We start from the raw sequence: 16,285 nt of genomic DNA on the forward strand, positions 1-16,285 counted from the left end.
TTTTTTGAAGGGTATACAAAATGACTAAGTGATCCAGAGGTATGGCAAAACATTTTTGTGCAATATAAAACATTATCTGATAGTCACCTGTTGTACAAATAAACTGAAAGCTCACTACCTCAAACTGGGATTTACCTTCATCAAGATAACCATTTTCACAGTGTCTATCAAGTATAAATCTGAAGTGGGAAGTCAATTTAAAATACAAAAACTGAAATAGTTTTCTACATATTCAAAACATGGAAACAGTTCAGGAGATAAGTTGCAGTTTCTACCTCAGCTCTTACACCTGTCAAATGTTTTGCATGTTTCATAGAATACACTACATCTCAAGAATTCAATGTTTTATATCTTTTTAAGGTACATTCTTCATTATTCATTTACACTGCTGTTACTTTCAGGGTTACCAACTTCACTTTTTAAAGCATAATATATTTTTAGACTATAAAATATGTGGTATATATGCCCATGACTTTAGTTCTTATGCTATTTCTAAGAAATGATATAAAAATACCATATTTAAAGATAAAAAGACATATTTAGTTCCACCCTTAACTTTCATTATCTATCCTATTTAAAATCTAGCGAATATTCCAATAAAATTCTTAACTCATTTTAGGCGTTCTGACTTAAAAACCCTTAGTGGCCTGATTTTCGTATAGTGTTAGGTAGTGACTCAAAAAATATTATGCCCTTTCTAAAGGTCTGATGTAAAAATTGAAGAGTGAAGCACTAGACCAAGATGCCTCAAAAGTAACTTGATTTTCTATATCATAGCACAGCTCCTGCAAAAGATTTCTCAACATTAAGTAAAGAAAACATTTATAGAGTAGCAGGAAGGACAGCCAGGAAGTTCAGTATGATTTTGTGCAAGTCCTGCTCGCATGCCGCTCACACCATATACACATGTGCTCCCACATTAAAAACACTTAAGAGTGATCTTGTAAGAACAACTGAATACATAGTTCAACATACCATTAGAAGTTCTGGTGATACCTTTAATGGGACTCTCCAAGCATCTAGGAAACAAAGAACAAAACAAAAATTAAACCATTGCAAAGTTATTTGCAACTATTTATAACACATGCTTCTATTGATTAAACAGGTGCATACATAAATGCTGCAGAACACGAATTTTGGGAGCGAAACTCTTACCGAGAAGGTTTAGAACTAGATGTTGACTAGGAGAAAGTGGATCTTGGAGACTGAATACTGTATACCGACTGTGCTGTATCTGCCGTAAAGCTTCAAAATTTCCTAGCAGGATGTCACAGAGCCACTGCGCATTTACACATGGTATTCTCCACTCTTTAGCCTTCTCATACTTCAAGCCATTGGGCCTTGTTGTTCAGAAGAAAAAAAAAATTCAGTTAAATAGACAGAATAGCAATTTCTGATAGTTAAGCCTAAAATACCCGTATTTCTGTGTTGGCCTATTATCTGTTCTGTCACGAAGTAGATACTCTCAGAAACTACCTTTGTTCTACATACCAAAACAATTCAATTAAGGGAAAATTTCTGCCCCAAATGGAATGAAGTTAGATATGGATTTAACTTACTTATTCCCTCCTCCAATGTTTTAAAAGAATAATTAAAAAAAATCCCTTTATTTATTTGTAGATGATGTTAACAGATGTAATACTGCAAAGAAGTGAAATCAGAAATTACTTTTATTTTGCCTGTCTTCAGACCAAATTTATCACGTAGCAGTGTGTAGGAATTTATTTCAAGAAACAACATCACTAAGTTTACTGCTATTAAGCCACAGAATTGATTAAAATTAACATTCTTATAATGAGATGTAACTAGCACCTCTCATTAAGAAAAGCACTAACTGGCAATAGGCTACTGGGAACGTGAGTACTGTGGAGACAAACCACTTACTCTTTACAGATGAGAACCGTATTGCTGCGACACAGGTAGCCTGTGTATTTGGCACCTGCTAGATAGGCCATTAGTTTGAGGTCATCTCTGTCGCTGTCAACAAAACCTGTCACAGAAATTATCTACAAATAGAAAGAGAGAGTGACAAGTAACTGAACATAAACGGTACTTAAAAACCACTCCTACTGAAAATACTTTTCTGTTATTTTTCTATATTACAATGAAATATATGGTACCATAACTAGGACATAAAGGCACTTCATTAAAACATGGCTTGTAGGATATATAAAGTACAATTAAAATGGATTTGTTTATACATAAAAATGTCAGGTTTCTAGCACTAGTTCTGACTCATTTTCATTCTGCTGGTCAGCTTTTACTCATTTTTAAAGACTACATTTTTACTATGAAAAGAACTCATACCTAGTTTTCTTCTCACACGTCTCGCCTCTTTTCAGCTGCTCTTTATATTCAGGGAGACAGAGAAATGTTTACTTACCTGACCTACTCTACTTTTAATATCTCGTGAATGCTCTGCTTTACTCTGCCATGAAGCCAAATAAACTGTGCCAGCTGATCATAGGTGGGGAACTGTAATTCCACTTCTTGTGCTCCTACCCTTAGTCTTGCCAAATTTTCATTTTGGCCATTTGCTCCTTTTATTTAGGAAATGGCAACAGCAATTTTGTTATTGATAGTAAACTACATTTGTTACTTTACAAATCACATTTACTACTAACCACTGTGTTCACATGCATATAGTTATGATTTCATTTTACCAAACCTGTATTTCTTTTCATGCCTTTTAGAACAGGCTAGTAGCCAGGCTGTCATCCTGTACATATGCATCTAGCACATGACATACTTTGGCATCTTGTTTTATACTGCAGTGTATTTCAAGATGTACCTGATTCATCTCCAATTTTATCTTTCAACCCCACAAAATTCAGCTTCCTCAGTGCTCCTCATTCCACAGGCTACTGACCTGTGATCTCTATTCTCTGATTAACAGCATGGGCTTCCTTTTTTGACATTTGCTAAATACTGACCCAGAAACAGAAAGAAACTCAAAAAATCCCTTCAAAATAACTGGGTTTTGGTAAAGGAAGCATATACTGCTAGACATACAGTTAATAAAAACCTACACAGCTTGAATTCCTGCCATCTTCCTATGTTTAACTTTTGTAATCTTTGCACCCTAGTTTCTAAAACAGTACTTCACACACAAACACATTAATAGGTGTTACTACTCCCACCTGCTCAGAGCACAGCAAGCCTTGTAAAGCACTCTGAACCACCCAGTAGTAAGTACCACATCAACACGACTTTAAGATTAACAAAAGCTTTTTTTTTCTGTGACAAAAGAAATGTACATTTTGCTTCGAGTTATGTGCTTGTTAGCTGTACTTTTATGCTGCTCATGTCATGAAACAAACATTCCTTAGAAGTAAGTTTTTTCTTCTTACATGTTGAGAGCATGGCTTTCCTCCTGGTGGAAATGCCACTGGAAAATGAAGGGCTCGATGAGGTGGTACCATTTTCTTCTTCTTCAAGATTGAGTTCAGCCAATGTGCTGTAATACATCTCTTCCTTTCTCTTAAAGCCTATGAATATATGCATAAACAGCTTTTGAAATCCAAAATACATCTTATTTAAACCTTCTGTACAGTAATAAACAACAAATCGTGAAAAGCACATCACAAAAAACTTTCATTCTGTACTTGCAACCTAAGCATGAAGTGCATACTGAAAAGCCCTACCTTTACAGTAATAAAATGGAAGCATGCATGAATACACGTCACTGGTTTGCTTACCTGAGCATACATGTTACTGACTTGGCTTTCACAAAGAAGATGTGTACATCTACTCGTAAGGGTAGGGTCCACTGTCCCACCATGTGCTTGAATGATCTGGTAAGAGAACAAGCCCAGAAGATCTAATACGTAACAATTTTTAAATTATCCTAAGAAATAAACAGCCTGAAATGAAAGACTACTCTTTAGGACACTGCCACCATTAGTAGTATTCCACTGAATAGTTACCCCCCAGAAAAAGGTTTCTTATCTAGCTTAAGAACATTTTTGAAAAACAATAAAAAAAAATAAAATGGAGAAAACAAAATTAAATATGCACCTTTCCACTGAGATACAAAAAGTTTACTTTTTTTAGAATTAACAAAAAGATAAATAAACAAAAATAACCCTTCTCACTTTTATTTTTGCAGTATAACTATTAAACAGTTTTTCTATTTAATTCTATCTCAGCAATAAATACAAGTGCTGTTAAAAATGTCAACAGCTTACTTGATTATGCAAAATTGTAGGGAAAATTCAACTATAAAATCCATCAGAAGTTTCTGAAGAACATCAAAGTCCTCTCATTTAGGAAAGGATACAATCAGATTTTTCTGAAAAATAGAAGTTGGCAAAAAATAGAAACACTCTATTCTTCCATCTTATGCACTCAGGTGGATACCTCACAGGCTACTAAATGCCAAGATTATAGGCAAGAAAAGAGTCTTTTTATACAATCAAGTTTCAGATAGCAATGCTATACTACATTTGCTGTACTACAGCTGTCTGACTAAAAACACAAATAGTCGGGAAATAGTTAAAACTGTAACTATTTTAGCTAATGTTCTGACTAAAGACCTAATGCAACCAGGCTGCACATCTAAAGCACTTTTATTACTTTTCCTGGTCAGCTGCAGTTGAATAATGGCTTTTAGGTTCTAACACAAACATTACACAAAAGGATGCCTAAAGAGTAGCACTGAAATATTTCCAATAATTAATTTTAGAATTTCGTTACTATGACATTATGTTATCATAGTTTTTTCAAAACACAACAGAATCTTACCCGCTTCCAGGTCGCTAACAGCTGTTTGTCAGACATCTGTTCTGGGTAATCAGCAATGGCAAAGACACAGCCCAGCAGGAAATACTCTTCTGGAACTAGAATAGTTTGGCACATGAAAGAACAAAAAATTAAACATTTTCAAGTCTGAAAAGTTAATCTCAAAACACACTTCCTACACTAACCTTTCCTATTACCAGGATATAACATTCATTTAATTGTGAACTAAACCTTTCTTGTAAAAAGCAGGATTCAAAATTTCAAAGCTGACAGCCACATCTAAAGGCACAGTTCAGCCCTGGCTTTGTTTTTTGTTCTTGGTTGGTTTTTTTCTCCTGAAGGAAGAGAGGCTGAAGGGGCACCAAAAGGAAAACGTAACTTACACTTTTATATTGATTAGCTATGAATAGTCAAACAATGAAAAAGCTTTCAGTTCTACTAGGATGGACAGAATTCAAAGGTATGACAACTTTACCTCTGAAACTGAATCCTCATTAATTTACTAGTATTTCCAAAATTTAAGCTGTCTTTCCAGTTGTTATGCTGTTAGGAAGACTTCCCCCTTGCCCTCTTCCAAAGGGGAAAAAATAAATTAAGAATGTACAGTATGGGTATGCATTGACTAACGCTGTTCTCCTAGTGTAATTTATATGCTAGCGGCAAAAATTATACATCTGAAAAGAGAATGTTCTCCTGCTTTTTCAGGTTACTAGATTATCCTTAATTAGAATTGAAATCTATTTGCCTAAAAATTAGTAGAACAGCTCCCGAGCCACGAATGGCATTTCTAAGTCTTACAACCCCATACAACCCAGCACTATTTCCTGATATTCTAACCCACATTATGTCATGTCATTAGCCACTTCTTTCCAGGATCAGACGGCAATGACTACTAACTCTCTGCTGCTGGATCGTGTCCAAAAAGAGGCTGCTGTTGCAGTTGTTGCTGTTGCTGCTGGTGGTGTTGCGGCTGCTGGGCTGCAACTTGATGCTGTAGTGCTTGAGATGTCTGAGTTAAGTGTTGTGTTGCCTGATTCTGCATTTGCTGTTGCTGATGCTGTTGGTGCAATCGCTGTAAGTGCTGCTGCTGCAACTGCTGCTGCTGTATTTGCTGATGATGATGTAGCTGTTGTTGTTGCAGATTCTGTTGCTGTAGCTGCTGCAGTTGTTGCTGCTGTAGCTGCTGCTGCTGCAACTGATGAAGCTGCTGTTGCAAAGCATGCTGCTGTTGGAATTGGAGCTGTTGCTGAGGACGGTGTAGCTGCTGTTGCGCATGTAACTGCTGCTGTGGAAACTGAAGCTGCTGCTGAGCGAACTGGTGCTGCTGATGAACTTGCTGTTGCTGCTGTGAAAACTGATGAGGCTGTTGCTGTTGGAAGGACTGCTGGGAAATCTGGGGTTGCTGCTGCTGCTGCTGTTGTAGCTGCATAAGTTGTTGAGGTTGAAGGTGTAAAAGAGGATGGTGCTGCTGCTGCTGCTGCTGCTGCGCTTGATGTGACTGCTGTAATAAATGTGTCTCTGGTGTTAGTTTCACTTGACTAAACAGCACCACATTTGGATGTCCCTGTTGGCTATGATTTACTTGCTGTTCTAAACTTTTTGTAGGTGCTGAAAGTGATTGTAATATCTAGAAAACAAAGATTAATTTTGTGACCTTTTTGTTGTCATTCATACTGGGAAAATACAACTATCAAAAGAAAACCTACACTTAAATACATTGTGAGCTAAAAGAAAAAAACACCTTTAACTGTTAATAGCAAAATGAAAAGACATGACTTAACACATAAAAAAGCTACATGTGGCTCCTAATATAAGGCAATGTGCATTTTAGAAAAATTTAAGATAAAACCCATCCCTGTATTATTTTTATCTCCAACAGCATTGTAAGTATCATTACTGTATTAATTACTACATTGATCAACTCTATCAACTGTAATACCATTTTATGACCCTGTTAGCCTGCTAAGTTTAAGGTTTAGTTCCATAGTCTCTAAGTCAAAAATTGCTAATGATGCCTGTACTAACTAGTGCTGTTTGAAACACGGGAACTTAATATAACCTTCCTTTCTTTTCAACCAACTCAGGAATTTTTATTTAGCTCTACTTTTTAAACTGAATCCAAAATACAAACATTTATCTGCTGAGCACTAATAGTTTCTTGTGGAAAAAAAAAATAAAAAAACAAACACCCAAACAAACAAAAAACAACTAACCAACTCATACTGCAGAATAATAGATTTAGGTTTATAAAGAGTGCTAAAGTAATCTGGAGTTTAATTTCACTTGTAGATAACTCACTGTTAAGAGAAAAATAATTTCCTACTAAGCACACAGAAGTTACCAGGTGAGCTTTTAAAGTATCAGAGAAAGAAAAACTAGGCAAACTCCTAATAGATTAGGATGAGTTCTACATATTCATTAAAGTATTTTAATATAAACTACCTATTAAAAATTAGAAGGAGCAATAGGGAACTCTAAACTTGCCACTGATAATCTTTTAAACATGAAATCAGCTTTGGTGAATCCTGCAAGGCTTGTTTCCTTCATCCACACTATTTCATCACATACAGTGTAAATCTGTGATGTGTGTGTGAGAGAGAGAAGAATCAAAGCACATCAAAGCCAGTTAACTGTATCCTTTCACTGAGATGCCCATCAGCTCTTCATCAGAGGTGGCTCAACTGTTATTTATAATACACTTCAAACATCTCAGGTTTCATCTAAGTAACTTCGACGTTGTTGGTAGAGCATACATTTATAACCATGATTATCAATGCATAACCCATCACTAATGTCTGACAACACCACAGTATAAACATTCAATAACTAAAAATAACATATACAAATAGAATGTTTCCATGGCTGAGTATGAGGAAAGATCGTACTGTTCTCCACAAAGAGTCCCAAAAGTCAAAATTACAAAAGCTTCAGGACACATATTACAAGATAAAGGGATAAAACTTTCAAAAGTATCCTAGGGTTATACTCAGAAAGTAACTTTGTATGTGGAAATGCCTTATTACTATAGATCTTGCCATTCAGCAAAAATCTGAGGTTCAAATTAAACATTAACTTTCCAAGATTATGCACCAAGACACGGAATACACTCAAGACTGATCCCCAAGTAGGATACAAAGTACAATTTAACCTAGCCAGAGGGAAGTTATAAAGAAAAATATAGAACTGGTATTCCTCCCTTTAGGAAGCAGATTCACAGTTCTAAGATACAAAGCTTTCTCCACTTGCTGGAACTAGGACAGCAATCTACACAGCAGCCTGATACAGTACTTGAGTAGAGTTCTTGAAACACCATAGTCAAGTCCCTAGTCTAACAGACTTCTGGAGAACAAAGTCTAGCCAAAACATGATACTATGAACTGCCCTACAGCTCTATAAATATTACTTACAAAAAAATACTTCCACAGGAACTAAAGAGTACAGTGACTGGGCTGTAGGAGATGTGGCGTTCAGCCAACTTAGCAGGCCTGCCAACTGACTAGGACGTTGGTGGTTCTTACTGCAGTCCTCACCCAGAAGTTTCAGTCCGTAAACAATTCAAGGCACTGAGAAGAGGAATCTAAGACTCGGTTTTAAAAGCAAGCCTGTATTTCCATTTCATATTCAGAAGTCATACAGGCAACGAAGAATCAACTTTACTGAGTGGCTACACTTTTTGTGTTTAAGTACTCGCTGTAAACTTCTATAATATTCAGGCACCTTTGAAAGTTTTACCATCAGATGAACATCCAAATAAATGCATCAGTGCAATTATTTAAGTAAAAGATATGTCTGACATTTACCAGCACCTACTTTTCTTATGTTCCCTTCCCGTGAACATCTCAGAATTTCAGTGATGCAAGATATTTCAGTGCATGCTCACTCTCTTTTTATTTTCTTCTAAAATTAAATTCAACACAAAAGCTGAAATTATTTCAACTCTATGAGTGGCATACTAACTTGTGAATTAGGACTTCTGCATCATAATCCTGACTATACTATATAACAACTTAATGACGCCCAACAGAACAACACAGTATAGAACTGAACTTACTGTGAGAACAATTTTACAGTCTTGTGTGTTTATAGCACAAATAATTTCTTTCACTGAATGAAAGGCTTGAAGGGTGTGAAATCCAGTTTCCTGAACTAGCCAAATAATTCTAAATTAATGAGTATTTTTTTTACTCTTACCAAGAAATCAATACTGAAACTCTGAACCACACTACAGTTAAACACAGCTTTACTCTTCCCAACATTTTTTCCAAACATGTTCTTACTTGTGTGGACCTGTTAGGAACTAAGTTACTTGTTACGTGGAGGTTATGGATTTGGCAGTAACTTCTAAGTAATAGGGGGAACTTTTAATCCTTTGTACACTTAAAGAACAATAAAAGGAAACTGAAGTTCTTTGATACGATAGTTCCTAAGAAAAAGTCCAATACCTTATAAATTAAAAATCCAACACTTACATGTGCTACATTTGATGGTCTATTAATCTGCTGAATATCAGCACTATTAGTAATATTCCTTAATGTCCGTACGGCTGGACTCCACGTTGCCATCATATCCTGTCGATCAGAACTCTGGGGACCTTGTACTGAAGCCATTAGATTGCCTCTCATATCTGGAGGCAAAATATTACCTGGCACTGGCGGGACATTGGCACATAAATTAATTAACCCAGAGTCTTTCCCTTGAGGCAACCTACGCTTTGCTGCAGATGCCTGAGGGACTTCAGCTGGTGTCCAATTCAAATTCCTTTCCTGCTTTTCTGGAGAGGAATCTGAAGAATCATCAAACATCAGTTCCCCTTTTGCCTTATCAGCAGTAGTAGATTTTGGTGAAAAAACTTGATCACCCAAAGGTGATGCTTCTCGAGAAGACGCTGGGCTTGACAATTTTTCATCAGTACTAGCTTCATTTTGGGAATCTTGTTCTTCATTTTCTGCTTCTTCCTCCTCTTCCTCCTCCTCCTCCTCTTCTTCCTCGTATATAACTAAACGAGGATGATAAGGAGTCTCCTCTTTTTTAGTCTTATCAGCTACAGAATCCAGTACCCAGTCTGGTGTCACAATTTTAATGCTTTCCCGTTTATAAGCGCATTCATATTTTTCCTGGCAGAAAAAAAAAAAAAAAATTATTTAAAGACAAAAATTACCAAATAATTTTTTTGAGTGTAGGGCTAGAGCCTGGAGAGGTAGATCATAAGAGGCTGCCCAACAACAGAAAGTTATCTGAGAAAAAGCAAGACAAAACTACACTGCTGGGTGTAAGCACACAGACCCGAGAGATTAAAAGAAAACCCTCCTCATTTACAGTATAAAGGACTCAGAAAACACAACTGCAGGTTAAGTCTTCACTTGCAAAAACACCCACTACACAAATTGTTCTTGAACCCAATCACCAAAGGATTCAAAAATCATTTAACTGCTTTCTGAAAATGTCTTCAGAACTCCAGCAGCCAAGAACATCACAGTCAACATCAAGATGCAGCTGCCTTTTAGATGAACATTAAGGTGAGTCTAAATACAGTTTATACTTATATTTTCTCCACTAAAAAAAGTCCTTAAAGTAAAAACAAACAAACAAACAAAAAAAACAAAACAAAAAAAACACCAAACGCAAAAACCCAACACACCACCATGAAAAAGCATTTACAGAAAAATCAGAATTTCACAATAAAGTACAGACAAATATTTACAAGGTGATAACTGATAAAGATGCATTTCAGCAGGAATAAAAGAAACCACTTAGACAGTTCCCATGCACCTTCTCAGAAGCCCCAAACTATAATGTTTACCTTAACTTGGAAGTTACACTTCTGTCCAAACACTAGCTAAATCTTTCCCGGTTACAACATTGACAAATTAGAAAACTTTGTCCCTTCTTCCATCCTTCTCATTTCATCATTTGAAGATATATAGAAATAGTAAAACTTCTGTGTTTCCTTTCCTTAGACACAGAACCAGTGCTCTATGTATTCAAACATCCTCTTTGATGGAAACCTCTCACACATATCAACGGGGGGGGGGGGGAAGGAAAAAAAAGAAGAGGGAAAACTTTCTGTAAAAGATTTGAAACTAATTCCAGGATCTAATATTTAAAAGTGATTGAACTGGGATTTTCTTTGTATGTCAAACAATATAAATTAACAACTAGCACATTCAGAGGAAATTAATTTAATGTTTGTCAAGAGTTATTTCTACAAGTAAACTGTCATTCATACACAACAAAAAGATTACTGATGAAAACAAGTTTATCTGCAGATATGAGTTTTCATTCCTTCTTTGTGGTGAGAATTATTGAGAACATTGTTTTATTACCTTGTGTCTAGTTTAAGCAACCATTTAAGTTTTCTTAGTGTCAAACAGTTCTCACTACAAACTACTGCAGATTCCCTTGTAGTAGTACAGGGAGGAGCAGCAGGACTTAGAAGCATTTTAAGTAATCATCCTATAAAATCACTCCCATTCAGTGATTATGTAAATTAAACAAGATACTTATTTTATCCTACAGATATAAAATGCTACTGTGTTTATTTCAGTTTCTTGAATGAAAAGCTCAAGAGAACATCCTCTGCTCTAAAAAGCTTATGGTTTAAGGCAACACTTCTTAAATGTGTAACATTATATGCAGCAAAGCTCTTTGGCCCTGCATTACATTTTGTTGTGATGCAGGAGCCTATGAGGTTGGTGTTCAGTATACCTTTCTAAATCTGCCACAAGAAACTTCATGCACTTAAAATCGAAAAACCAACCCTCTCCCCCTTCCCCTCACAAAAATATCCCCCCCAAAAACCTGCAAAAGTTCTTTTAGCATCAAATGAAACAGGGAAGAAAAAGCATTTCCCATATCCACACTTTCTCTTCTCCCAGTCAGTGCCAGCCCATGTTTCATTCTAAAGCACTTTTCTACATACTGCACTTATAAGTTTATTTTCATGCATGTATTCTTCTCTATCTTAGTATTAGGTAGTTTACATAATCTCCAAAATATGAAAAGGAACAATAACATACTCAATAACTAAAAGCATCCAAAGAATCATTTTTAAATGAACATCCATTTATTTTAAGTACTTTCGGTCTCTGAACAAACACTCTAAATCAATTATAAATGTATTTCTTCTTCAGGAAGAGAAACACCTGAACACTTCATGAAGTTTCAGTGAACTGTAATAACCAAAGCATTACTAGCATTATAGTAGAGGAGGCTATTCTGATAGGCTCGACTCTGCCTTTAGCCAGTCTCTCCATTTGCATAAAGGCAACAACACTTCACTTCCTACATGGGAACAGGAAGTCAAATGATGGTACTAAATTAGGAGAAGCTGTGGACCCCCTTGAGGACAGAGAGGTCTTAAAGGGATCTGGATAGAGAACTGGGCAATCACCCACAGTGTTTAATTTAACAAGAGCAAGTGCCAAATTCTGCACTTAGGACCAGGTAATTCCGGCTTTACAAACAAACTGCAGGATGAGAGGCAGGATAGCAGCCCTGCAGAAGGAGATCTGGAGGTCTAGGTTGATGGTAAGTTGAGTATGAGTCAACAGCATGCCCAGACAGCCAAAAGGACAACCAAGTCCTAAGGTGCATCAAGTACAGCATAGGTAGCCTGTCAAGGGAGGTGACTGTCCCACTCTGCACTGCACTGGGGCAGCCTCACCTCGAGTACTGTGTGGTTTTGGGTGCCTCAATTTACCTAATAAGGTCATCAAGCTGTTAGAGTGCATCCAGAGGAGGACACCCAAGACGGTGAAAGGTCTCAAGAGCAGCTGAGGTCACTTGGTTTGTTCAGCTTGAGGAAGAGAAGGCTAAGTGGTGCCTTCACAGAAGTCTACACCTTCCTCAAGGGGTGCAACAGAGGGGGGAGTGCTGATCTCCTCTTTCTGGTGACCAGTGATAGGAAGCAAGGAAATGGAATGAGGCTGCGCCACAGGAAGTTCGGGTTGGACAAAAGGTAAAGGTTGGTCACTGGAACAGGCTCACTGGGGAAGTGGTCATGGCACCAAGCATGTCAGAGCTCAAGGAACATCTGGACGATGCTCTTAAGTGGTACGGTTTAGTTCAAGGAGCAAGAATTTGGACTCAATTCTAATGGTCCCTTCAAACGTGAAATAGATGCTATGATGGAAATGACCTGAAGCATGACTGCTTTATCAGCAGTTGGACACAAATGCTGTGTACTGTTTATCCTACCATCTCTTTCAGAAGTGAACTGAGAGATTCCAAGTTCTCTAAGAAAACACCCAAACAAACTAACAAACCGATAACAAAAACACCTGTTCCTCCTTCTGCTCTCTTTATTCCTAACATGCAAGGGCATTTTATATGATGTTTCGATTCTGTCTTTCATTTTTTATTCACTGATTCTGTATCTACAGATTTACAAATCATAATCACTAATAACTACGACACATCAAAATTAGGTTAAGAAAACCAGGATAAAGAATAAAATTCTCTGTTCAACCAGAAATACAAATACCAATGTGAAATTGGCCACCTTTTTATTTAATCAGGCTTAAAGCCATGCAGAAAATAAATATGAACTGAATATCTGCAACAAATAATTGTGTTGAATTTAACTGTTCAAAACTAACAAACAGTCTTAAGAAACCTAACTTTAGGCAGATGGAAAATTTTTGATTATTCAAAAGCAAATGAGAGCTACAGCAAGAAGAATTACACATGTAATAAACTCTTACCCCCTTTGGCTCAGGCACAATCAAATGAGTACACTTATTATTGAGGCTCAGCTGGCAATTCCCTCCATAAAAAGTAATCAAAGCCCATAGCGTACTTCGATCTTCAGATGAAACCTAAAAGGAAAGTAGATAAGCCTTTTAGTTCTGTGCATCCAGCTGCCTTTGCTTGAAGAATTTCAGTACAATCCATGACATACCACTTACAAGTCTGGCTAATGTATTACCTGTCACTTTTAAACATCAAATTAGCATGACGGTTACAGAGAAAAAAACAAGAAAACACCACAAAACAAGAACACACTAAACAATCACTTTTAACCTGCACAGAGAAAAACATTCTTCACTCCTTTAAAGAAACTCCTCTTTAAAGAAACTCCTTTAAAGAAACTAATATATCACCTTCCACAAGAGAAAAAAGTAGTGATCAAGCAAACAAGAAGTATTTATCTTAAACAACCTGTTTAAATCCATTAAACAGTTTTAACAAGCAGACCAAATTAATACCCTGTATAAACATTTAATTCTAACAATTTATGTCACAGCAATGTCCCCCTCACCTGTCAAGAAAGCCACATGCTTTTAATCCATTACCATGCACTTAGTATTACAGGAATAATTTGCTAAGAAGTCTAAAGCATATATAACCGTATATTCCATTACAACCTAAGCACTGACTCTGTCCATCTGCACACACTTAAACTAGTCACAGATCTGTAGAGCTAGCTGTGAAAACACATAAGCCACTGAAGCATTACCTTTTCCCTTTAGTTACTAGCACCCTTGTTAAGGTTTCAGTGCCTAAGCAGATAAAACATGTTGACAAAGTATTTTGCTAATGCAAAAATAGAAGAATAGGAGCAAAGAGTTTAGTCTAGCGTACTGTGAACTTTAGAATCACCACACAGCTGTATACAAGATAAATACCAATTGAATGTTCATAGCTTGTAATGTTCATGCCCTCATTTTCAGTGAAAAACTGTCTTAGGTTATAACTCACCAAACATACAGAAAAAAGTCAGTGCAACAGAAAAATTCGTATCTCTCCTCAAAAGAACAGCATCTCACACATACTGTACACTGGAGTAGACTGAAATATGGTTCACTTCTCTTACCTGAGAAAGACAGGCAGTGACTCCAAAAAAGACCTGACACGATTCTGGAGAGAAGCCACTTACACTGGAAAGCAGATGTCAAGGATGCAGATAAGTTAAATGATTTTCCTGAGGGACATTAGAAGGAAGTTAAGTAGTATGCACAGTACTTCTCAGATCTTATCAAGTATCTGGCTATTCAAAAAACTTTTCTTTAAAAAGCATATTGTCTCTTTCCAAGTTTTATGTATCAAGAAAAAAAAAAAAGAGGTGCAAACTCAATCAGGATACCTCTAATATTATGACCGATTTTGGTAACATGATAAACTTGCCTCTTTCCCAGAACATCCCCTCCTCTCCTATCTCAGAATGCTCAGCTTTTGGAACCAAGTCATTATCAAGAGCTTCCTCTCATTAACAAGTGCTTATCTTCCATGTTCAAAAGTAGGGGAGAATCTGAAGAAATTTTTGCTTGTCATCAACAGACAACATAGAAGTAAAATGCTATGCAAGAAATTCGATAAACCAAGACCAAAAAAAGTGTGATTTTCTAAAACAAAAGCTAATAGCAGACACCTGTGAGAAAGTACAGGTGCCTTTTTTGCACACTTATTAAAAAGATAGCATCAGATGGATTACTTAAAACCAGCAAGAAATAAAAGCACAGCCTTAATAAAAGAAGAAAATGGGTTAGAAAGCAATACAGAAGCCAGAGGTTTCAGGAACGGCAAAGTTTGGTAACCAAATGGTATAGTTTTTGGTTGAGGATATCATTTGGAATCTAACCTGCTTTTTGCATTATCTCAAAGATGGAAAGAGTAAAATCTCAAAGATTTTACTTTTCCAGTAAAAGTAAAAACAGTTTCCTAGCATACAGATGATTATTAAGTCAACAGAAGTCACTGAACAATATAGCAAGGTCCAAGCTCATGCATTAAGAAAATAACAAACTGAGTGGAAGGAGGGATACAGCTGTAAATTTGTTGGAGAAGCTGTCATCAAAAAGGGACTCACAAATGGGTATTATGTTTATTTCATTTTTAGATTTAAGCACTGAACCGCTCAGTCTTGTTTTTTGGCACTTTTACTGGAGCTCCTCCTTACAATATATATCTTCTTGCAAACCGGAATGATACCACAAACAGTACGTACTAGCTTAGCTCATTAACTGCTCTGCTGAAATAATGGTTCCAACTGAGAAAATAGTATCTTAGCAGAAGTACTAAGAGATTTACATATTTTTGTGGGGTTTATCCGCATTGGTAATAGTTACTATCTTGACTGTAGAAATATTTCAGGAAAAGAAACCTTGTGGTTCAAAAAAATGGGACTGAAGCCCTTGCTTAGATCGTTAGTGTGCAAGATTAGGTACAACCATGGTTACAGCTTTTTGAAACTATCTACACCAAATTTAATCATCAAGGATGAATTTAGGTTATAATAATATCTTTATCAATATCTGTGTTAAGTGCACCCCCAGTAAGCTCGCTGGGTGGGAGTGTTGATCTCCTTAAGGGTAGGAAGCTTCTGCAGATGGATCTGGACAGGGTGGATCAATGGGCTGTGGCCAACAGTATGAGGTTCAACAAGGCAGAGTGCCAGATCCTGCACTTGGGCCACAACAACCCCATGCTACACCGCAGACTCAGAGAAGAGCGGCTAGGAAGCTGCTCTGTGGAAAAGGACCTGGGGGTACTGATTGACGGCCACTGAACATGAGCCAACTTTTGCCTAGGCAGCCAAGAAGGCCAA

The 16,285-nt window shown here is 36.8% G+C and overlaps 1 protein-coding gene across 1 annotated transcript in view; it reads right to left on the bottom strand.

Moving 5' to 3' along the window:
* Window positions 1-16,285, bottom strand: part of PAXIP1 (PAX interacting protein 1) — a 37,324-nt gene that overhangs the window by 7,950 nt on the left and 13,089 nt on the right. The window contains 10 exon segments of the mRNA XM_061474534.1: window positions 976-1,019; window positions 1,156-1,340; window positions 1,885-2,006; window positions 3,351-3,488; window positions 3,699-3,794; window positions 4,744-4,838; window positions 5,638-6,367; window positions 9,210-9,854; window positions 13,443-13,556; window positions 14,555-14,618. Coding sequence (XP_061330518.1) covers window positions 976-1,019; window positions 1,156-1,340; window positions 1,885-2,006; window positions 3,351-3,488; window positions 3,699-3,794; window positions 4,744-4,838; window positions 5,638-6,367; window positions 9,210-9,854; window positions 13,443-13,556; window positions 14,555-14,618 — 2,233 coding nt within the window.

The sequence above is a fragment of the Pezoporus flaviventris genome, unplaced genomic scaffold (assembly GCF_033815535.1).
Source record: "Pezoporus flaviventris isolate CSIRO_AGI_PZ_B2104156 unplaced genomic scaffold, CSIRO_AGI_Pfla_v1 ptg000079l, whole genome shotgun sequence".
NCBI classification, from domain to species: Eukaryota; Metazoa; Chordata; class Aves; order Psittaciformes; family Psittacidae; genus Pezoporus; species Pezoporus flaviventris.